General features: G+C 29.0%; 1 protein-coding gene across 5 annotated transcripts in view; it reads left to right on the forward strand.

Moving 5' to 3' along the window:
- Window positions 1–4,280: 4,280 nt before the first annotated feature.
- The window catches only part of LOC111027311 (aquaporin-like), a 39,762-nt gene continuing 25,893 nt past the window's right edge, over window positions 4,281–18,149 (forward strand). The window contains exons 1-2 of one of the 5 annotated variants that reach the window (XM_022305649.1): window positions 4,281–4,606; window positions 4,842–4,987. In XM_022305649.1, coding sequence (XP_022161341.1) covers window positions 4,910–4,987 — 78 coding nt within the window. In that variant the 5' untranslated portion in view covers window positions 4,281–4,606; window positions 4,842–4,909. Of the gene's footprint in view, window positions 4,607–4,643; window positions 4,988–9,754; window positions 9,872–11,035; window positions 11,066–15,771; window positions 15,790–18,149 lie in introns of those variants that run through there. The other 4 variants (XM_022305650.1, XM_022305655.1, XM_022305651.1 and 1 more) reach the window with 4 other exon arrangements.

Here is an 18,149-nt window from a genome sequence, read left to right on the forward strand (position 1 = left end):
TGTGTGTGTGTGTGTGTGTGTGTGTGTGTGTGTGTGTGTGTGTGTGTGTGTGTGTGTGTGTGTGTGTGTGTGTGTGTGTGTATGTGTGTGTGTGTGTATACGTACTTATAATACGACGTCGGTCGACGAGATAATAAATTATGTTTTTAAAAAATTTGTCAGTCACATACTGGTCTGTCCCCTTTAAAAATTTGGACTTATTTCAAACAGTCATAAAAAAGTATAAATTTATTCGCTGGACCATTGTGTGATCAATTAATCGATGGCGACGATTACACGAGTACATAACTATTATGAACAAATAACAATGTACCCACACACCAGATTATTATTAATTATTACTCAGTGAAGTTGAATGTTATGGTGGTCCTTTTAAATTGCATAAGTTATACATGTATACAAAGTGATAATTCTTCCACATGGTCAACGGAACATTATAATATGTAATGCGTATAAGTTATAGGCAGGGGTTAAAGTGGGGGGGTCGCAGGAGAACTCAGTCCCCCTACCTCTGACGGCAGTTAAAAAGAGTCCCCTTCAACCAATTATAGGATTTTATACATTAGACATTATACATATACAATTATAGATGGAATGCTTAAAACTATATGGAGATATAAGTCCCCTCTGGAATTTTTTTCCCACTTTAAGCCCATGCTATAGATCAGGTGCAGTTTTCTTGGTTTTTTACAATGTTAAGTATGTAGGCACTTACTTATCGTATGGTTTCGTGGCTGTATGACATAAGCACCGAAGGTATAAAAATTACATATCCTTTGGCCCAAAAATCGTAGAACACAAGCGCCAATCTAATATTTAATACCTGATATACCCTACATATAACATAAGCGCCAAAGCTAAACATAATTTTCATACATCGTTTGATTTTTTGATTTTTTTAAAAATTGTCAATAATATATATATATCTGTGTAAACTGTAAATAAATATAATTTTAATAAATTGATTGATTTCTTCAAATACGTAGATTCAGATTAAACGTTTGGAGTTTTTGAACGATATAGTTCTATATTTAATATCTGTTAGACCTACCTAACCTACCTAGGATTTTGGCACTTTCATACGATACGACTTTTTTTTTCTTATCTCATTTTGGCGCTTATTATGTCTTCCACCGATCGTAAGTGCCAGTGGAAATCAAACGAGGGGGGATGAGGGGATAAATCCCCATGACCTTTTTTTAAATGCTTAAGATCTGATAACCATACTTTATATTTTTAATTATCAAATAGTGCATGTTAAAAAATCATCCATATCCTTTCCCCCCAAAAAACCATCTAATCGCCACTGATATGATGTGCAAAATCCAAGAGGGTTATTTTTAAGACATTTATATTGTTATTACTTATTATTTATTACTTATTTGTTTCAGATAACTAATATATTTTGAAAAGTAGTTTTCAGTAGCTATTGTTAGAACTAATTTAGTGTAGAAAAAATAAGTGGAATAGAAGCTACGGTCGTGACTCATGTGCCAGTGAATCGCGACATTTTACGCTCTCTGTTCCTCTTGTATGAACATTTAACAGCTGAACTTTAAAGCTTTCAAAGTTATTTGATTTTCTCCGTTTATCAATACTGCCGAATGTCTTAAATAGTATTTTAATTTTCAGTTGTATGTAAAATGATTATTTATTAAGATTTTATATTATTTTATATTAAAATTATTAAAAATATTATTTTTAATGGGTTTATAAGAATACATTTGTAAAAATGTCAATGTTTTAAAAGTATCCGATGATGGTATTCAAATTCACAGCACAAGTTCATTGGCATTTCTGTGATCCCAGCAGGTACGCGTTATGTACTTACGTATTTTGGAAAGCTATAAATTAATTTTATTTATTACTCTACAGTATACATTATAACTTGATTGTTTGACACTCCGGTCATTAAAAGCAGGATTCATTCTTGTCCTGACGTCCTTCACCTTCAAATACACTTTCTTTTAAATACCAATGAGGGGTATATGATAATTATTGATGAGTGAGATGAGACAAGTCAACTATATCATTTTCAGAGAGACATTTTTATTAAATAAAGAATGTATAATATTCACAAAATAAAATAAATCTAATGACATCCAATAAAAATATTCAATATCACTATTTATTTTAGTTGTAGCATAGTAATAACTCACTAATTATTATTCTTGTTGAAATAATCTAATGTAGCTGATAAATGTGTATGATGATTTTATCGTTCCAACAGCGAAAAATCTGATCATAGTGAATATTTAATTAATAATTAATTCATAGTTGTAAATTACATTGCAGTTTAAATGTTTATGCTGTATCTCATTAATATATCGTACAATTTCCAGTTAATTTATTGATTGTTTCTTACACAATACTTTTTTAAACTATTTTTATTGTTATCATTTTTTTCAATCTTTTTAATTATTTAAATGATATCATGTATTTTGTAATTTCAAAATCGAAAGCAGAATATTTTTCTGAGAATTTAAATGTATAAAAATCGTTAGAATTTCACAATTTCCTAATCTTTTTACAAGAACATAACTGATTATCAGGGCATAATTTGTCTGGCTATGGTTAGCAGATGCAAGGACAAAATTACTTGGAGCTATGTAATATTTACATACGCACATAGTATTCCTACCCATATGGCCTATATAAAGTCGGTTTTTTAAATGGCAAAAATAAATAAATTAATAAAACTGGCACTCGGAAATTAGATTAACAATTATTTACCTACTTCATGATTAAAAACATATATGTTTAGTTAAATATCTGTTTAGTCTAATCGAATGTAAACGGTCGCGGCGGTGACCAGCAGCGACGACGAGTTCAACGAGCTCACACATTATTATTATTTATTATCGCTGGTCGTTTCACGTTTGTAGTTTCATATAATATAATAATAATGTTCTTTTCGACTCGGTCGGCCGAGTGACCGAACGAACGGTGCGTTGTCAAATCGTATGCATTACATTATTTTGGCCGCGTTCCAAAGAAGATAAAAAAAAAATAAAAAATAAACAACCCAGCTCTTAATTGTGGTGTATATACAGAGCGAACGAAATCTAAATTCGAATCGTTTATCGCGTGTTCCGTATACGTATGTTATATTATGCGTCGGTACAACAAGTGGTACCCATGACTAGGCACTATTGGGACGAAATGGGAGGCAAGTTTAATGCACCCCACGCTATTATTTATCTCGATGAAATAATAGTCATAACTCATAACTATTACAACTAATATTTTCAAAGTTTATCAGTCTCTCTCTATATATATATTGAACAGGCCGCTGTGTGCTACAAATTATAATAAACTACCATACGTCCAAGCCTTTCCTATAGCCAGTCTATCACTGGCCGCGAGTAAAAAATATTATATTATAGTGTGTATTTATTGTATTATTCAACTGAGTTGAATGAATTCTTCAGATAACGGATAACTAAATATGTGCTTCCTCTAGATAGGTACATTTATGTCGGCCGTCGAGCTGTTTAGTTTAGCTCTAGGAACGACAATAACACGACATTCCGTCGTATAGATATTGATATTTTGAGATGGCTGAATATTCACACGTCTAAAGTAAACAAAGTTTTTTCCTCGTGGAGGAATTTTTAATTATTTTATATATTCAATGTTGAAGCCTAGAATTTATGTGGGTCATTTTCGAGCACACAAAGAATCATATATTACTGTTCATAAACAAGAATTGTCTTATAATAATTAAGTGCATTAATAATCTAATACCTACGTATAACCTTTGTCTTTGTGTCATTAAATAGGTCTACGAGACTCTTAAAAAGCTGTTTGCGGATAAAACAATATCACTGATTATTCTCCAAGAAGATTGTTATCGTAGTTATTACTAATTTTTCATCACCAGACGCGTCCATACTGAACGCTTGCGCGCGTCTCGCCCGACTAAAAACGATACGAGTAGGAATATAAAAACGCGCCACATTATAACAGTATATATTATTATATTTATAATGTCGGTGCCAAGTTACCACGACCGCTTCTCACGGTTGACGGTATATACACGCTGCAGCAGTAATCATGTATAGTAGACGTCAAGCGGTTCATCGTCGTCCCGAGGATCCTATGCGCCTTCCTCCTCGCCACCTCCCCTCAGCCCCACCACAGATCCTATCGAAACCCTCGCCAACGCCCCGGCGAGTACCACCCGTTGGACGAGACGACCCGGCGGCGCGACGGCGGCGGCGGCGGCCCCCAACACGGCACACAATCCGTTCACTGTATTGTAACGAAAATCGTGTACGCGTGTGGCGCGACAGATCAGACCACTGTCCGACTCGTCGCCGGCAACAAGTAATTCGACGACGAATAGTATTATACCGTATATGATACACGCTAAAGCCTATCGCGGGTAATATTGTTAACTATTTCATATGTTACACAACTTGTCTAACGATTAGCGCTTTAACGCGTCTCATATAATATAATATAATATAATATTACCTAGTGCAGCCATTGCGATATATCGTGTATTCAAATAAAAGTGCAACGTTGCACCGATCGTTGTAACCATCATACCCGCAGTTTATACCTACCCGGCGTAGAAAATTATCATTATAATATCACTTAGGTAAGTGTTTATGTCACGTTTGCCGCAGTGTTATTCGCACATGTAGAAACGAAACACCTGTTGCTCGTGGTATAAATATAGGTGATGTTTTATATTTACCTATGACGCCAGGCAGGTCCGCACACAACGAAATATCTAAAACATTATTATTTATTATTCACGCGTACAACCCGACGACGACAAATGAAAACAATTCAATAGAGCAAAACATAATATAATATTATTTTGGCTGCAGTTACCGTTAACAATCGAGAGTGCGGTCGTTTTTGCGGGCAGACTGTTGAAATTCTTGGATCAGTGCAGATGACCCACACAGCGTTGGCGTCCAAAGAGGAAGAACACCGCGTTGATTGGGTCGACCCAGACGGCGGTCATAATCAAGTGAGTATAAGTACTTATAAGTACTTCAAGCATATACTTGAATTTAAATTTAGATCAATATTATGTTGGTAGTTGGTGGTAACTAATTGATTATTTAACGCTCATTGCGATGTACCTATCTGATCATTGTTATCGTGTTATCCGATTTGTTTCCTATAAAGATTAAAGTAATAAACATTTTTTTTAAACCCAAAATCTTTACATTTAATTTTAAAGTTTAATTTCTTGTGCCAAAAGAATATACAACAGTAGTTGGTTCAACTCAAATGGGAAATGAATCGAAGGAAATACTATCTATATGGCTATTGGCTATGTTTATAATTAATATGAAGTCGTTTTCTGCAACTAGTTTTTAACTATAATAGTATCTTTCGATTATTCTTTCTTTGAAAAATCATGATTTCTGTTACTCAGATAATATAACAATAATACATAGGTAGGTACTTAATAAAAATAGTAATACAAACATAATAAATTAAGTTATATAAAAAGATCCAAAATGAGATTTTTCTTGTTGTTACGGGTAGGTCTTTGAACCCTTTTCAGTCATAGAATTTTTTCTGAGAGTTAAGTCAACTTAAGTTTTCTAACAAATGTTTTTGTGTTTAAAACAAGATTAAGAATTAAAAAATCAAAGGTTGGAATTAAAAATTCAAATTTATATGTGCATGGGTGAGCATAATGGATATATTAATTCTTTGAGGGAGCAGATTTCAATTTATATGCTTAGGTACCTATTATTATAAAACATTATAACTTGTAAAAAAGGTTAGTGTCTATAGTCGTATTTTGTGAGTAGTCGTCTTTAGTCACGTTGATTGTATAATTATTATCAGTGTACACAAGACCGTATCTAGATATTTTTTCAGTGGAAGGGGTGAGATGCACCAAATTGTAGTTTTAGTGAATTATGGTTTTGACATTTGGTTAGAAATATAAAGAACAAATGTATGACTGAAATTATATTTCTCAAAAATAATTATAGACGTTTGTATAACTTCGATAAAATGTTGAAAAAATGTTGAGTGGTTCGAATGTATGGACCTCATTCGTATACGTCCTGGAGTGGCCTAATAGTTAATTAATATGAATATCAAGATAAAAAAAAGTTAGTATGGTCGATGATAAAGATACAGTGTTACACTGTATATAAATGTGTAGTGGTGTACTTATGTCCTATATGCTATTATAATATTATAGTACTTAGTGCCTACTTATATGGATAAATTACTTATGTAAAACCAGTTTGAAAATGCTTATTTATGCACTACCATAGATTGCAAGTGTGTAATAATTACTAATTCTGGGAATGATAAATAAAACAAATTATATACCAACTAGATTAAACTGTATTATTTAATTTGAATATAGTTGATAAGAGCTGAAATTGTTTTTTTAACCTTATTATATTTTAATTATTATCAATTGCCAGTTGTTAAAAAATTGTGGGTATTGGTGATCGTAATATTTTACAAAAAATGGTGCAATGAAATAAGATTAGAAAAACTAAATCTGGTATTCTAGTGACAGTTATAAAATGAAACCTATGTACCTCCTTACCTAATAAACTCAGGTAGGTATGGTATAACTTGGCTTATATAATAATAATTGATAATTCATGTTTAATAATTTTTTTTTATCCTGAGCCGATTTTGTATTGGTTGTACAATGAGTTTATTTCTGTAAAGATACTTTACAACAGAAATATTATTTTACTTCAATCTTCAATATTGAGGGTGTTTTTTGGTAGAAAAATGGATCTAGTTTGTACTTAAAATAGGAGGGGGGCAGGAACGTTCAAAATTAAAAAGAATAAAAAGTCACTTCCAATTGTTTTGGAAAATATCATAATGTATATAAAATGATAATATTTAAGTAATAGTGGAATGTTTTAAATGTCTACGGACTACTATTGATATTTTTTGAATACCTACTTAATTATACTAACAAAATAATAAAAATAGGATGTACCTAACCGTTATTATTATTAGGTAATTCCCTTCAAATTACAGACTGCCTTAATAACATACCACGGTGTGATTTTATAACCTGATTAATGATTATACTCGTTTATTTAACAATGCTAAATCATGTATGGCTTACATTTTTATTAAAAATATTAATACGTGTATAATTGAACCATACATTGTTAAATGTAATATAAAGGATAACTATAGTAGGTAACTACTTTACAGACTTCAATGGTATATCACAATCAAGACGGAAATATTAGCGCTTGTAAGAATACTTTGATATCACCAGAATCAATAAAACTATAAACGTATTAAATTGATTATAATCACTTAAACATGCTCATTCAAACTGAATATTGTGATGATATAGATTATAGATCCTATAAGTAGATGTTGATAAGTCTTATGATTTATTCAAAAAAAAAATTTCTGAACTTAAAAATTCGAGTACAAATTGATCAACCAACAATTTTAAAACAAAAAAAAAAATAATAATAATAAAACTCAAGGAATGGATAACACATGGAATAATTATTTCCATTAAACAAAGAGAAAATATGGCAACTAGTTTACGTGAAAGACCTTTTGATATGGATTTTAGAGTTAAATACAGTATATACAAAAAATATAATGAATGTTCTAATCAAAAAAAAGCTAAAATACTTCATTATTATGCTAAGATTATAAAAAGCAAATAAAGATATAAAATCAAAATGGATATGGGATAGGTAAAACAAGTAATAAAACAATAACAATTAACAAGGTAGTTAATACAAATGGTATCATGATTTCAAATAAAAAAAGATATTAACGATGTACCTATTTAACATTTTTTTGTGTAAATGTTGGTAGAAATATTAAAAATAATCTTAAATTAAAAGATTATGAAGAAAAGTCCTAAAGGAAAGATGTAAATAATAAATTTTAAATTTTAAATTCAATGTTTGTATTATACCTGTAGATAAATATGTGATTGAAAAATATTAACACAAATTAAAAATCATACAAATTTCTTTGAAATGGTCTAATAAACCAACTTCTAGAACAAACAGCTAATACCAGAATATAATGTACCTATAAATACGTGTTTCTCCTACAAAATATCCTTAAATGTTTAATAGACAGTATTATATTATATCACTGTAGCATATGCCCTTAGGGCTTTAATAGACATATCTTTGTATTGCTAAAATATAAATACATATATAATTGTTACGAAATATATTTAAATTATAATATTCTTAAAGTTATTTTTGAACTTTTGAGTTTTTATTTAAAATTGTTAAATATGTATAAAAAAATAAAAATAATGCTACCATTATAGAAAATAAAAATGTTGTCAAGTCTTCTTTTTTCTTCTTCTACAATCTGAATACACTCGTCGATTTAAGGCATTCAATATCTGATATAGCTTAATATCTAATGAGTTATATAAGTTATGTATAATTAAATGACACTAAATTTATATTTTATGAATCTATATACAACTTAACATCGTTTCAGTTAGGTAGGTAGAGAACATTTTTAAAAATTATTTTGGTAAATGAGCATGTTAATTATTTGTAATTAGGCACTATCTAAATAATCCGACTTCGGTTGTGGAAAAAAAATCATGAAATTATTAAAATGACTCACAGAAATCTGATTGGTATATTGAAATATATTATCATTTATGAGAAAAAGTAAACGAACAAACGTTTGATTAGGTAAAAAAAGATAAAGAAATTATTAAATTGTATATATTATTTGCTCGTTATATTTCTAGTCTATTAGAATAAGTACCTACCTATGTCCTATATTCCTATATAAAAGAATATTACATAGTCTATAGTAGAAGTATTTATTATTATTCATATTTTTCCAAATGTATGTTATGCTCGTGAATCTCAAATTGTGAAACTGATGCACTCATATAATTAATCTGTTAATATAAAATATATAATATTGTCTTCAATAAATATTGCACATTATATATTAAATAATTCCTGTACAGTTTTGATTGTCAAGTGGATAACAATGATAATAATAATACTATTCTGAGGAATAAAGGTCAAATCACGTGTATTTGTTTTTCAATTGAAATCCTTGACTAGTATACGAATAACAATAGAAAAAAATATTCTTATTTTCATATAAGTATATTTTACGAAGACAAACAATAAGTTAATGTATGACGTATACATTTCGTATACCTATTGCCTACCTATTTGGCTATACCTGCTACTATTACTATTCACAATTCGAATAGTAAGTTATTAATTATTATAAAGATGGTGCAGTGTTTAATACAATGTTTTGCTATTCATTTATAGGTATTTGTTAATTGTTTGTCTATTGCGCTTTTCCCGGAAAAATATCTACATACAACATAGTACATATACTATGATGTTTCAATATCGGGCAGTACAAGTGCTATATTAAAATGTCGAAACTTTATAAAATATTTTAACTTATAACATATAAACTTAACGAATATAGTGATATATACTACTACTTATTGAAACCAATAGCTTCTTTCTTCTGTTCAGGGTCTGCAATGATAAGTATATAATTATGTAGATATTTTTTATTAATTGTGATTATAATATATTATATAGCTTATAATAATGATGACTTTAATGATTATTTATGCTACTCATATGTGTCTATATTTTCATTAGTTTTTTGTTATTAATTATAAGTACAAAGGTCTTAAAACAGTGTTGAGTGGTATTGATTAATGTATCCTTTGACCTATAATAGACGAATATACAGTATTGCATAGTAAGCATATTTATTTTGTGTACATGATTACATTAGTTGTATACTTGTACCTGCAGATCTTTGTTGGTTGTTGTCTTACTATCGGTTTTCTCAAATAATATAGTATATAAAAATTGAAAATTCATTACCGGTTATTTAAAGTTTTCAAGTAAGTCCTACAAAAAATACTTTTAATTAGTTAAGAAACGTTTTTTGCAATAAAAATAGCGGATGAGGTTATATTAAAATAATTGTTTCTATTTAATCCTCTCCACTTTTATAACATCATAAAGTGCAATGTGTATGTTATAATACATCTCGATTGAATTTAAATATAAAACAAAGTAACATGATCAGCCGTATATCTATATTTTATAGGTACCTACCTAATAGGTTACGAGTGATGGGGTACAGTTGTCACCACGTCACTGTACGTGACGCTGCGGACCACTTCAAGTAATTTACCTATGTGCTAATTATGAATTCAATGATGATAGTTAATGATTTGTTTAGGTATACGAATAAAACGGTATTGAGGAAAGGAGATGGATGAATTAGAAAGTTTGTTTCAATTTATTTGACCATATTATTGTATTTTAAATTATTTTATAACTGTTGTAAGAAAAACTTATAGAAAATGAGGAGATTTTTAGTTTTTTCCCCGAATATTAATAGTGAAGATAAGTAGGTACTCGGGTATTGGAATGAACAATAAAGCAAAGTTTCTGCTCAAAAACCTAATGGCACGTACACATTATTTTAAATGTCCACTTCGCTCTGCAGAATCTAAAACTTAATATTTCTGATCTTTATGAAATTCCAAACGATACAAAGTACTCGACTTATACGTATATATTTTTCTTTTCTTGATTAATGACTATCCAAAATTAACTATTTGGTTCCTATTGTTGTTAATATTATTGTGTATAATATATTGTTTACTATCACTTTGTGTCATAAAAGAGAGAAGATAAAAAAAATATTATAATATCTCAATTAAGGTGAAGTACTTGGTAGAAGTCTCAACAGGAAATAATTGCGCAGTGGTGTTTTTGAAGGAGGGAGAAATCGTATATATATATATTTAGTATTTCTTATTCAGCAAATTTTATTTTCGCGTCTAATTGTATTATATACATTCATATATAGTTCCGTTATACGGAAAGTAGACTACGATTGAATTAATTTAACTTACTCAAGTTAATATTTTATTTTAATTATTTAATAACTGCTAAATTATTGTATAATATCGTGTAAAATAATGTGTTGTGGAATTTCTAATGTATTTTTAATGTAATAATGAATTTAAAACAAAACGCAATATAAAGTCAAGAGTGTTTAGACCCGAATGAGGAGAACAAAAGTAATACCATTCAGTTCTTTAAACAAACCAAAATAGGTACTTGATAATGATAAATAATAGAAAACAATGTAAACGGTATAGAAATATTTATTCTTATTGTAAATAATATGCAATACTTTACTCTAATCTATTCTATCAATTGTATTTCTTATTACTCAAGCTTATCATGTTAATATCTCTAATATTTTTAGAACACTAATACAGTAATACATATGGTGTAGTGATAACGGCCAAGTTGTCGAAGTCTAATTAATGAGCTCGTGATCACCAAAAACGAATTATTAAAATTTATTTGAAATTGTATAGCTGTAAGTTCTACCCATATCATGCTCATAATAACTATCAAAAATAATTATTCATGGGTAGGTACGTTTTAATAATTTATGATGCATAACCAACCAGAAAATTACCATAATACTGCCTTAATGTAATTATAAGTACCTACATTTGTTTAAAAAATAATTGAAATAATAATTAATTAAATAAATCTTAAATTATACTATATACCTAGCTAGTTAATATTTTATAAAAGTGATGATTTATGGTTTTCTAATTTAAAATTTAATGTTTAAATAATTTTATGGTGCAAGCGTAATTTATTGGTTTATGACCTTATTGTCAATTAAGTTCTATTGACATAATATTTTATTATTATACATTAATCAATACACACGTTCTCGTTGATTAATTTAGTATTCCAGTCGAAAGATGTGTTCGTGTTTGGATGAACTAATAGGTACTAATCAATCAGTACAATAAATTAAAAAATTATATATTCTTCTTGATTTACTACCACACAACATAAACCTATAGTGTATTGTATCTACCTACATAAATTACCAATATTTAGATACCAACATTGAACATACTAACATTGAGCATAAATTGTAATCAATTGTTTAGTATTTGGAAAGAACGCTTTAACGTCCATATTTCGAGAATGATACGTAAATGTCATTTATATAATTCTTAACTCATTCATATAAATAGAATTTCAACGAAATTCACATTATAATTAAATACTAAATGTGTAAGAACTAATTTTATAATGTATGTAAATACTTTAAAACACTGTATATATCAATAATATAACTAGGTAACCAGTATAAGAGTGTTGTGATATAAATATAAAACTATATTATTATTATAAGGAGATAAAATTGTTTGCTTGTTCGTAATGGATAAACTCAAAGACTGTTTAAAAGATTATTAAAATTCTTTCTCCTATAAATATTGTAAAAGTAACATGGGCTGTATTTTATTTAAAAACAATTATAAATCCTTATGCAAAATAAAAAGAATACGGGGATTTGATATTTTTGATATTTAACTCACAAACAAATAATATATTTTTGTTTATTATAGGGTTGCTTTTGGTTACGGAAAATGAAATGGCCATTTTGATCGAATATAATTTTAGACCTGTATTTTATAATTGGTCAAAACAATCAAAATTACTGTGTTAAAAATCTAACCTACAAAAATAAACCCAGCCCTAGAGTTTGAATTATTTAAGTGGTGGCATTTTTTACGGGCAACGAAGTGCTCAGGGGACAGCTATATTAAAATCTATGTATCTGTCAATAAGCAAATGAATGTATGTCCGATCACAATGAAGCTTTAGAAAGTTGGTGATTCCCACTAAGGTTTCTGGCGTATTACATCCTGGTGTATTACAATCTGAACTGGATTACACCTAAGCCGAGATACACTAAAATAACGCCGTATTTTGTAATAATTGATCGTTATTTCCCGGGCCAAGTCAGATTATATAGGTAGCTATACAGTGGCTCAACAAGGGCTATGTTGCCAGTTTGACACAGCACCTAAATATATATTTAATCAAACATATCTAAAGAAAAAAATAGTTAGGTATGTGCTCATGTTTCATTTTTCACAATAATAATATCAATTTACTGTCTATATAATATAGTTAAATGCATATACATAATGTACAATTACGTATAATAATCACACCAATATATACCGACATAAATCGTTTTCTTAAAAAACAAAAACAGGCATAAAGCTAAAGGTATTTACCATAATTATCACAGGAAACATAAAATAGTTATAAACTTTAAACAAAAATTAAATAGTTTAATTACAAAAAAGAAAATAAGAATTAGGTACAGTTAAATTTCAAAAGTTTTAAGAAACAATTGAATAATGTATTTTTTTTATGGGGGGGCTACTACAAGTTTTGGTGGCTAAGCTGTCCTTGCTGCAGCTTTATCAAAACCCACTGGATGACACATTGTATGCAATCCGCCGTAGATTGATCAAGGAAAAACAACAAACTTGTATCTATAACCTTGAAATTTTAGAGTTAGAAATTATACACTTACCTCGCAGGGTTCGAAATCCACCGCAGATAAGATAATATATTGCTCGCATAATCACAAGTCAGTCTCGCGGACAACTCTGGGCGGGATGGGTATAATATCATAAAAATTATGATCAAACCTGTCCTGACTAACTCACTGGCTGGTAAACGTATAATAAAGCCTAAACAATGAGGCTTGCAATTTTCACAGTACCTTCGTATCAGAAAATAAATAAATAAATGTGCACTGAGAAAGCATTTAAACTTTCAAGTGGTGCTTGCATAAATATTTTAAGATTCTAAATGGTCATTGGTCAATGACCATTTTTATGTTTTATACTTCATTACACCGAGTATTAAATACCTAACTAATTGAACAAAGATTGAACCTTATAGAGTTGGCATTTTTAACGGGCAACAAAGTGCATCGGGTCTGCTAGTATAAAATATAAGTAAGATAAACTACAGATGAACTTAACTACTAAATGTATTAACTTGCACAGAAATCACTGCAGCTAATCATTATTGCCTACTTATGAGGATGAAACTAATCTACGAGAGATTAAATATAATCCTATATTAAACATCATTTGCAATTTATGTATGAAAACGACCAATAGTTGCAATTAGTACAACAATTCTTAATTTATACATATAAGGTAAATTGCATGACTTTACTGCACATTGTAAAATACATGAGCTTTGCATTATTTAAACATTCTGGATATTTAAATCAAAATTAAATCAACAACACGTCTAAAATAAAATTATATTTTTGATTCTGAGTGGAGCGACTGAGCGAGCCATTTATTATTTTACAATTATGTGTTATATTTATTTTGTTTTGTGTCTGACTCCACCTTTTGGAGCAACTAAGCAGTAAAACTGCTTTAATTTTCTCTCGAGGGTGATTTTTTGTGTAACAAGTTGGATAAAATTGATATTTTGGAGGGTAACAAATAAAAAAAAAATTCCTAGTGCTTTAAAAAAAAAATAGGAAAAACCAAAATCTAATTAACAGAAAACGAGAATTTTCACGTAGAAACAGATTTTGATGAAATCGATTTTAAAAAGAAGTTAGTAATTGTTAAACGGTTTTGTACCTTTTTATATCATGATCATTATTAATTATACGATGAATGGTATAAACATTTTTCAACACTTATAATTTTCGTTGGTCAGTTTATAAGTATTCGAATTTTAAACATGGTGATTACTTTTTTTATCAATTTAGTTTTCTATAGTAAATTGTGAATAGAAAGTTTTTTCTGTATAAATGTGTGCATACATTCGCCTCTTAAGTTACTACCTATCTATTAAGTTTGCAAATAAGTGGCTTATAATTAATGTGAATGTACATTAACATTTATAAATATTAAATTAATATGTATAATTACCTATAACTTATTATACTAGGCGAGGTTTAAAATAAAAATATGGTCTATAAGCATGTTTAAAAATTTTAAAAATCATATTTTGAATAACTGCATTATTGAAGAAAAAAGGGGTGAGCAGCGTGCTCTGCGAAACACCCTGTATATATTAATCAACAAATTAAAATTTGCCGTTTAACAAATTGACAAGATTTCTATCGGTATTGAGAAAAGCTAGATTATAGAGAAAAGTCTTGCTGCATTCTTAATCGATGTATTGCGTCATTCAAGAAATCCTTTTTCGTAACTCATTATCCAATATTATATATTAAATTTGAGGGTGTTATGAAAATACTAATTAACTTATCCTTACCCTCTGCCCGCCACCTAGTAACACCTGTGATGGGTGAGAAGTCCACCCATGGCACTGTGTTGGAAAAGTTATCTGACACCCCTCTCTCCTCCGTGATTTTTTTAAATATGCCACTATAATTTATACCAATAGCACTTTTCAATTATTTGCACTTGGTGTGCACTGAACGCCATTGGTGAGTTTACCTATCAGAATGTGTTTGAACTAGGTATTTGGCTTTTCTGTGTTCCATCTTGAAAAACACCACAAGTGTTTTGCACTCGGCACGGAGCTGGCGCGCGTGCTGTTTGAAACGGTTTCAGTTAAGTGTTACAAGATAACAATTTTTGTGTTCCACCCAAGTACCCACTAATGTACTGATAGGCCACACTGGATAAGGTAACAGGGAAACTAGTAACGGGTCAGTGGGAAAGCAGTGACACTAGTTCAGTCATTGGAAACCGCTAAACCTAATAATTATTAACTTCTAACTTTTACAAAGTATGTATTAGGGAGCACGCATTAAATCTTATCTTTATTTTATAAAATCATCGTTTCAATATTATACCTTCAACCTACATTATATTTGATTTATTGAGTATAACATTTATTTGTATTTCTACCAGTTTTCATCAAACACCTATTCTGCCAAAGTGCCCACTGTTTCAATATGGTAAGTACTTACATTCAGTAGGCCTATTGAAGACTATTTATAATATTACCAGAGCTTTTGTGTACCTATTTTTGTTCACATAAAAAAAAGTTAATTTGTACATTTTCCTTAATTATTTTATAGTATAAATTGAATTTTTTTTTTTTGTATAATTAATTTCTGTTAGTACTTAAGTATATTTAAAGTTAAATGAATTATTCGTCACAAACTATGTACCCACATTATGTTTATATAAATATACTATTTCACATTTGTGAAATCTTACGCATTTCAATTTGATACATATTTAAAAGATTAGTTATGTTCTCGTTTGAGACCAAACTATAATAGAAGGTAACTATGTAAAAAATAATTAATGTCCCATGTAACCGGAAGTGTGCGTACTACTGTATTAGTATATTTTAAATGTACCTTGAGGTCCTTGTAAGAGTCATACAAAGATTTTACCTGTCTCGAATAATAATTGTAGTTCATATATTTTCCTTGAATTTTAATGTCTTCTGTATCTTAAAATTTGAATTTTTCCTTACTTAATGTTTATTGTTGATGAGTATCCATGTAGCCGTGTGGATGTTGAAAACTATATTTCAATAGGTAGATAGTTCAAATCAAAGTTATTGATGGGCGATTTAAATATTTTGACTTTCTTAGTCATATTATTTTTTGTTAATTTTTAATATTTTTAACACTAGGATATCTATCCGTTATTTTCATTTATAGTAACTGTACATTTTGCATAAATTAGTATAATGATTAATCTCTTTTTTTGTTCACGAAGGGGTCAGTAAGGATTTGCAGTAATTTCTGTGAAAGTTTACAAATTTAGTTGTTATTATTATAATATTGTCTATATAGGTATTTAAAATATGTATCATACATCGCAGTACGCGTTGTAGATTAACATATATATATATTATTGATATTTACTAGGTTTTAAAGTAAAGTACAGAAATACTTAATTAGTTCTCAGTTTACACGCATATCAGTATATTTTATGTCGGTTTATGAACTTAATATGTTTTATAATCTTATATGAATGAAGGTTTTCAGTTAATTCTGAGGTTTGTTTTGACTTTTGAGAATGTTGAGTTTCAACAGGTATATTCAATCTCTAGTATCTCTTTTAAGAATTATATTTTTTTTTAGATTCTGAGCAAAGAGACTCATTTACAGTTTGTGTGTAATTTTTGTATTTTGTTGTGACTGTTAATACCATTTGGCTTTAGGAGCAATACTCGTGCTTCAAATTCTTCAACTTTGAGGACGGTTAGGGATATCAAATGACAAATTGATTCTTTTTGATAGAATGGGTGGTCAAAAGTGAAAATTAGTACTTATTTACTTTTTGTTATAACCGGAGAATTAAAAAGAAAATTTATGCAAAACCAGTTTTTGACAAAAGTGATTTTGTTTTTTTGTTGTAATAAAAATACGAATAACTGTAAACATTTTAGCTTTTATAAAATATTTGTAATTGAATATTCTGGAGTCTAGTACGTTTCTATAATCCAGACAATTTTATGTCATATAAAAATATTTTGTCTTTTTTGGGCGTTTAATATTAATATTTACATTTACACAATACGTAGGTATGTTAAGACTTCATGATTGGTAAATTATACTTTTGAGTTGTGAGTCGTGAAAACACTTACACTTAAATAGAAGAATATTGAATATCATACTATTATCTGTAAAATTGATATTTTTTCATGATATCTCTCATTCTAGAAGTTTCTTGAAAATACGTTTATTCGATCGAGGAAAAACTCGTCTTAAAAAATATTTTATTAAAATTATTTATAAGTCTTACCATGTAAATTGTAGATAACAACGAAAAAAAACAAATAAATGTGCTAGGCTGCAGTACATATAAAATGTAATCACTTAAGTCCGGAGCGCATTCTAGCGAATGCGATAAATTCGATCGGACCATATTGTTTTGCACTGGCGGATGTTTGGTATCCTTCATGTTTATTACCACTATCTTGCGCTGAGAGGAATGCAGCCTATGTATCAGGGGCCATAGTAACCTAATATTTAAATATAAAATATTGCTTTCTAGATTTTTGTTTTTGTAAGAATTTTATGAAAATGTTCTTTATGCTGCTCGTTAAATAATGGAAATATTTTTCTATCTGGTTGTATTTATTTAGTTCCATAGAAGTTTTTATCTTTCTAAGAAATGTACGAAAAATCTCGTTTATATTTCTGTAATAAGAGAGATGATATACCTACGTATAGTCGTACAAGATAGGTAAAATTCCGTTGCAACACCGCCTAACAACATTAGTAATGAAAGGATGGTTTATACGTTTCCTATGCTCATATTACTATATATTATATACCTACATTATATATTA

The sequence above is a fragment of the Myzus persicae genome, unplaced genomic scaffold (assembly GCF_001856785.1).
Source record: "Myzus persicae strain clone G006 unplaced genomic scaffold, MPER_G0061.0, whole genome shotgun sequence".
Lineage (NCBI taxonomy): Eukaryota > Metazoa > Arthropoda > Insecta > Hemiptera > Aphididae > Myzus > Myzus persicae.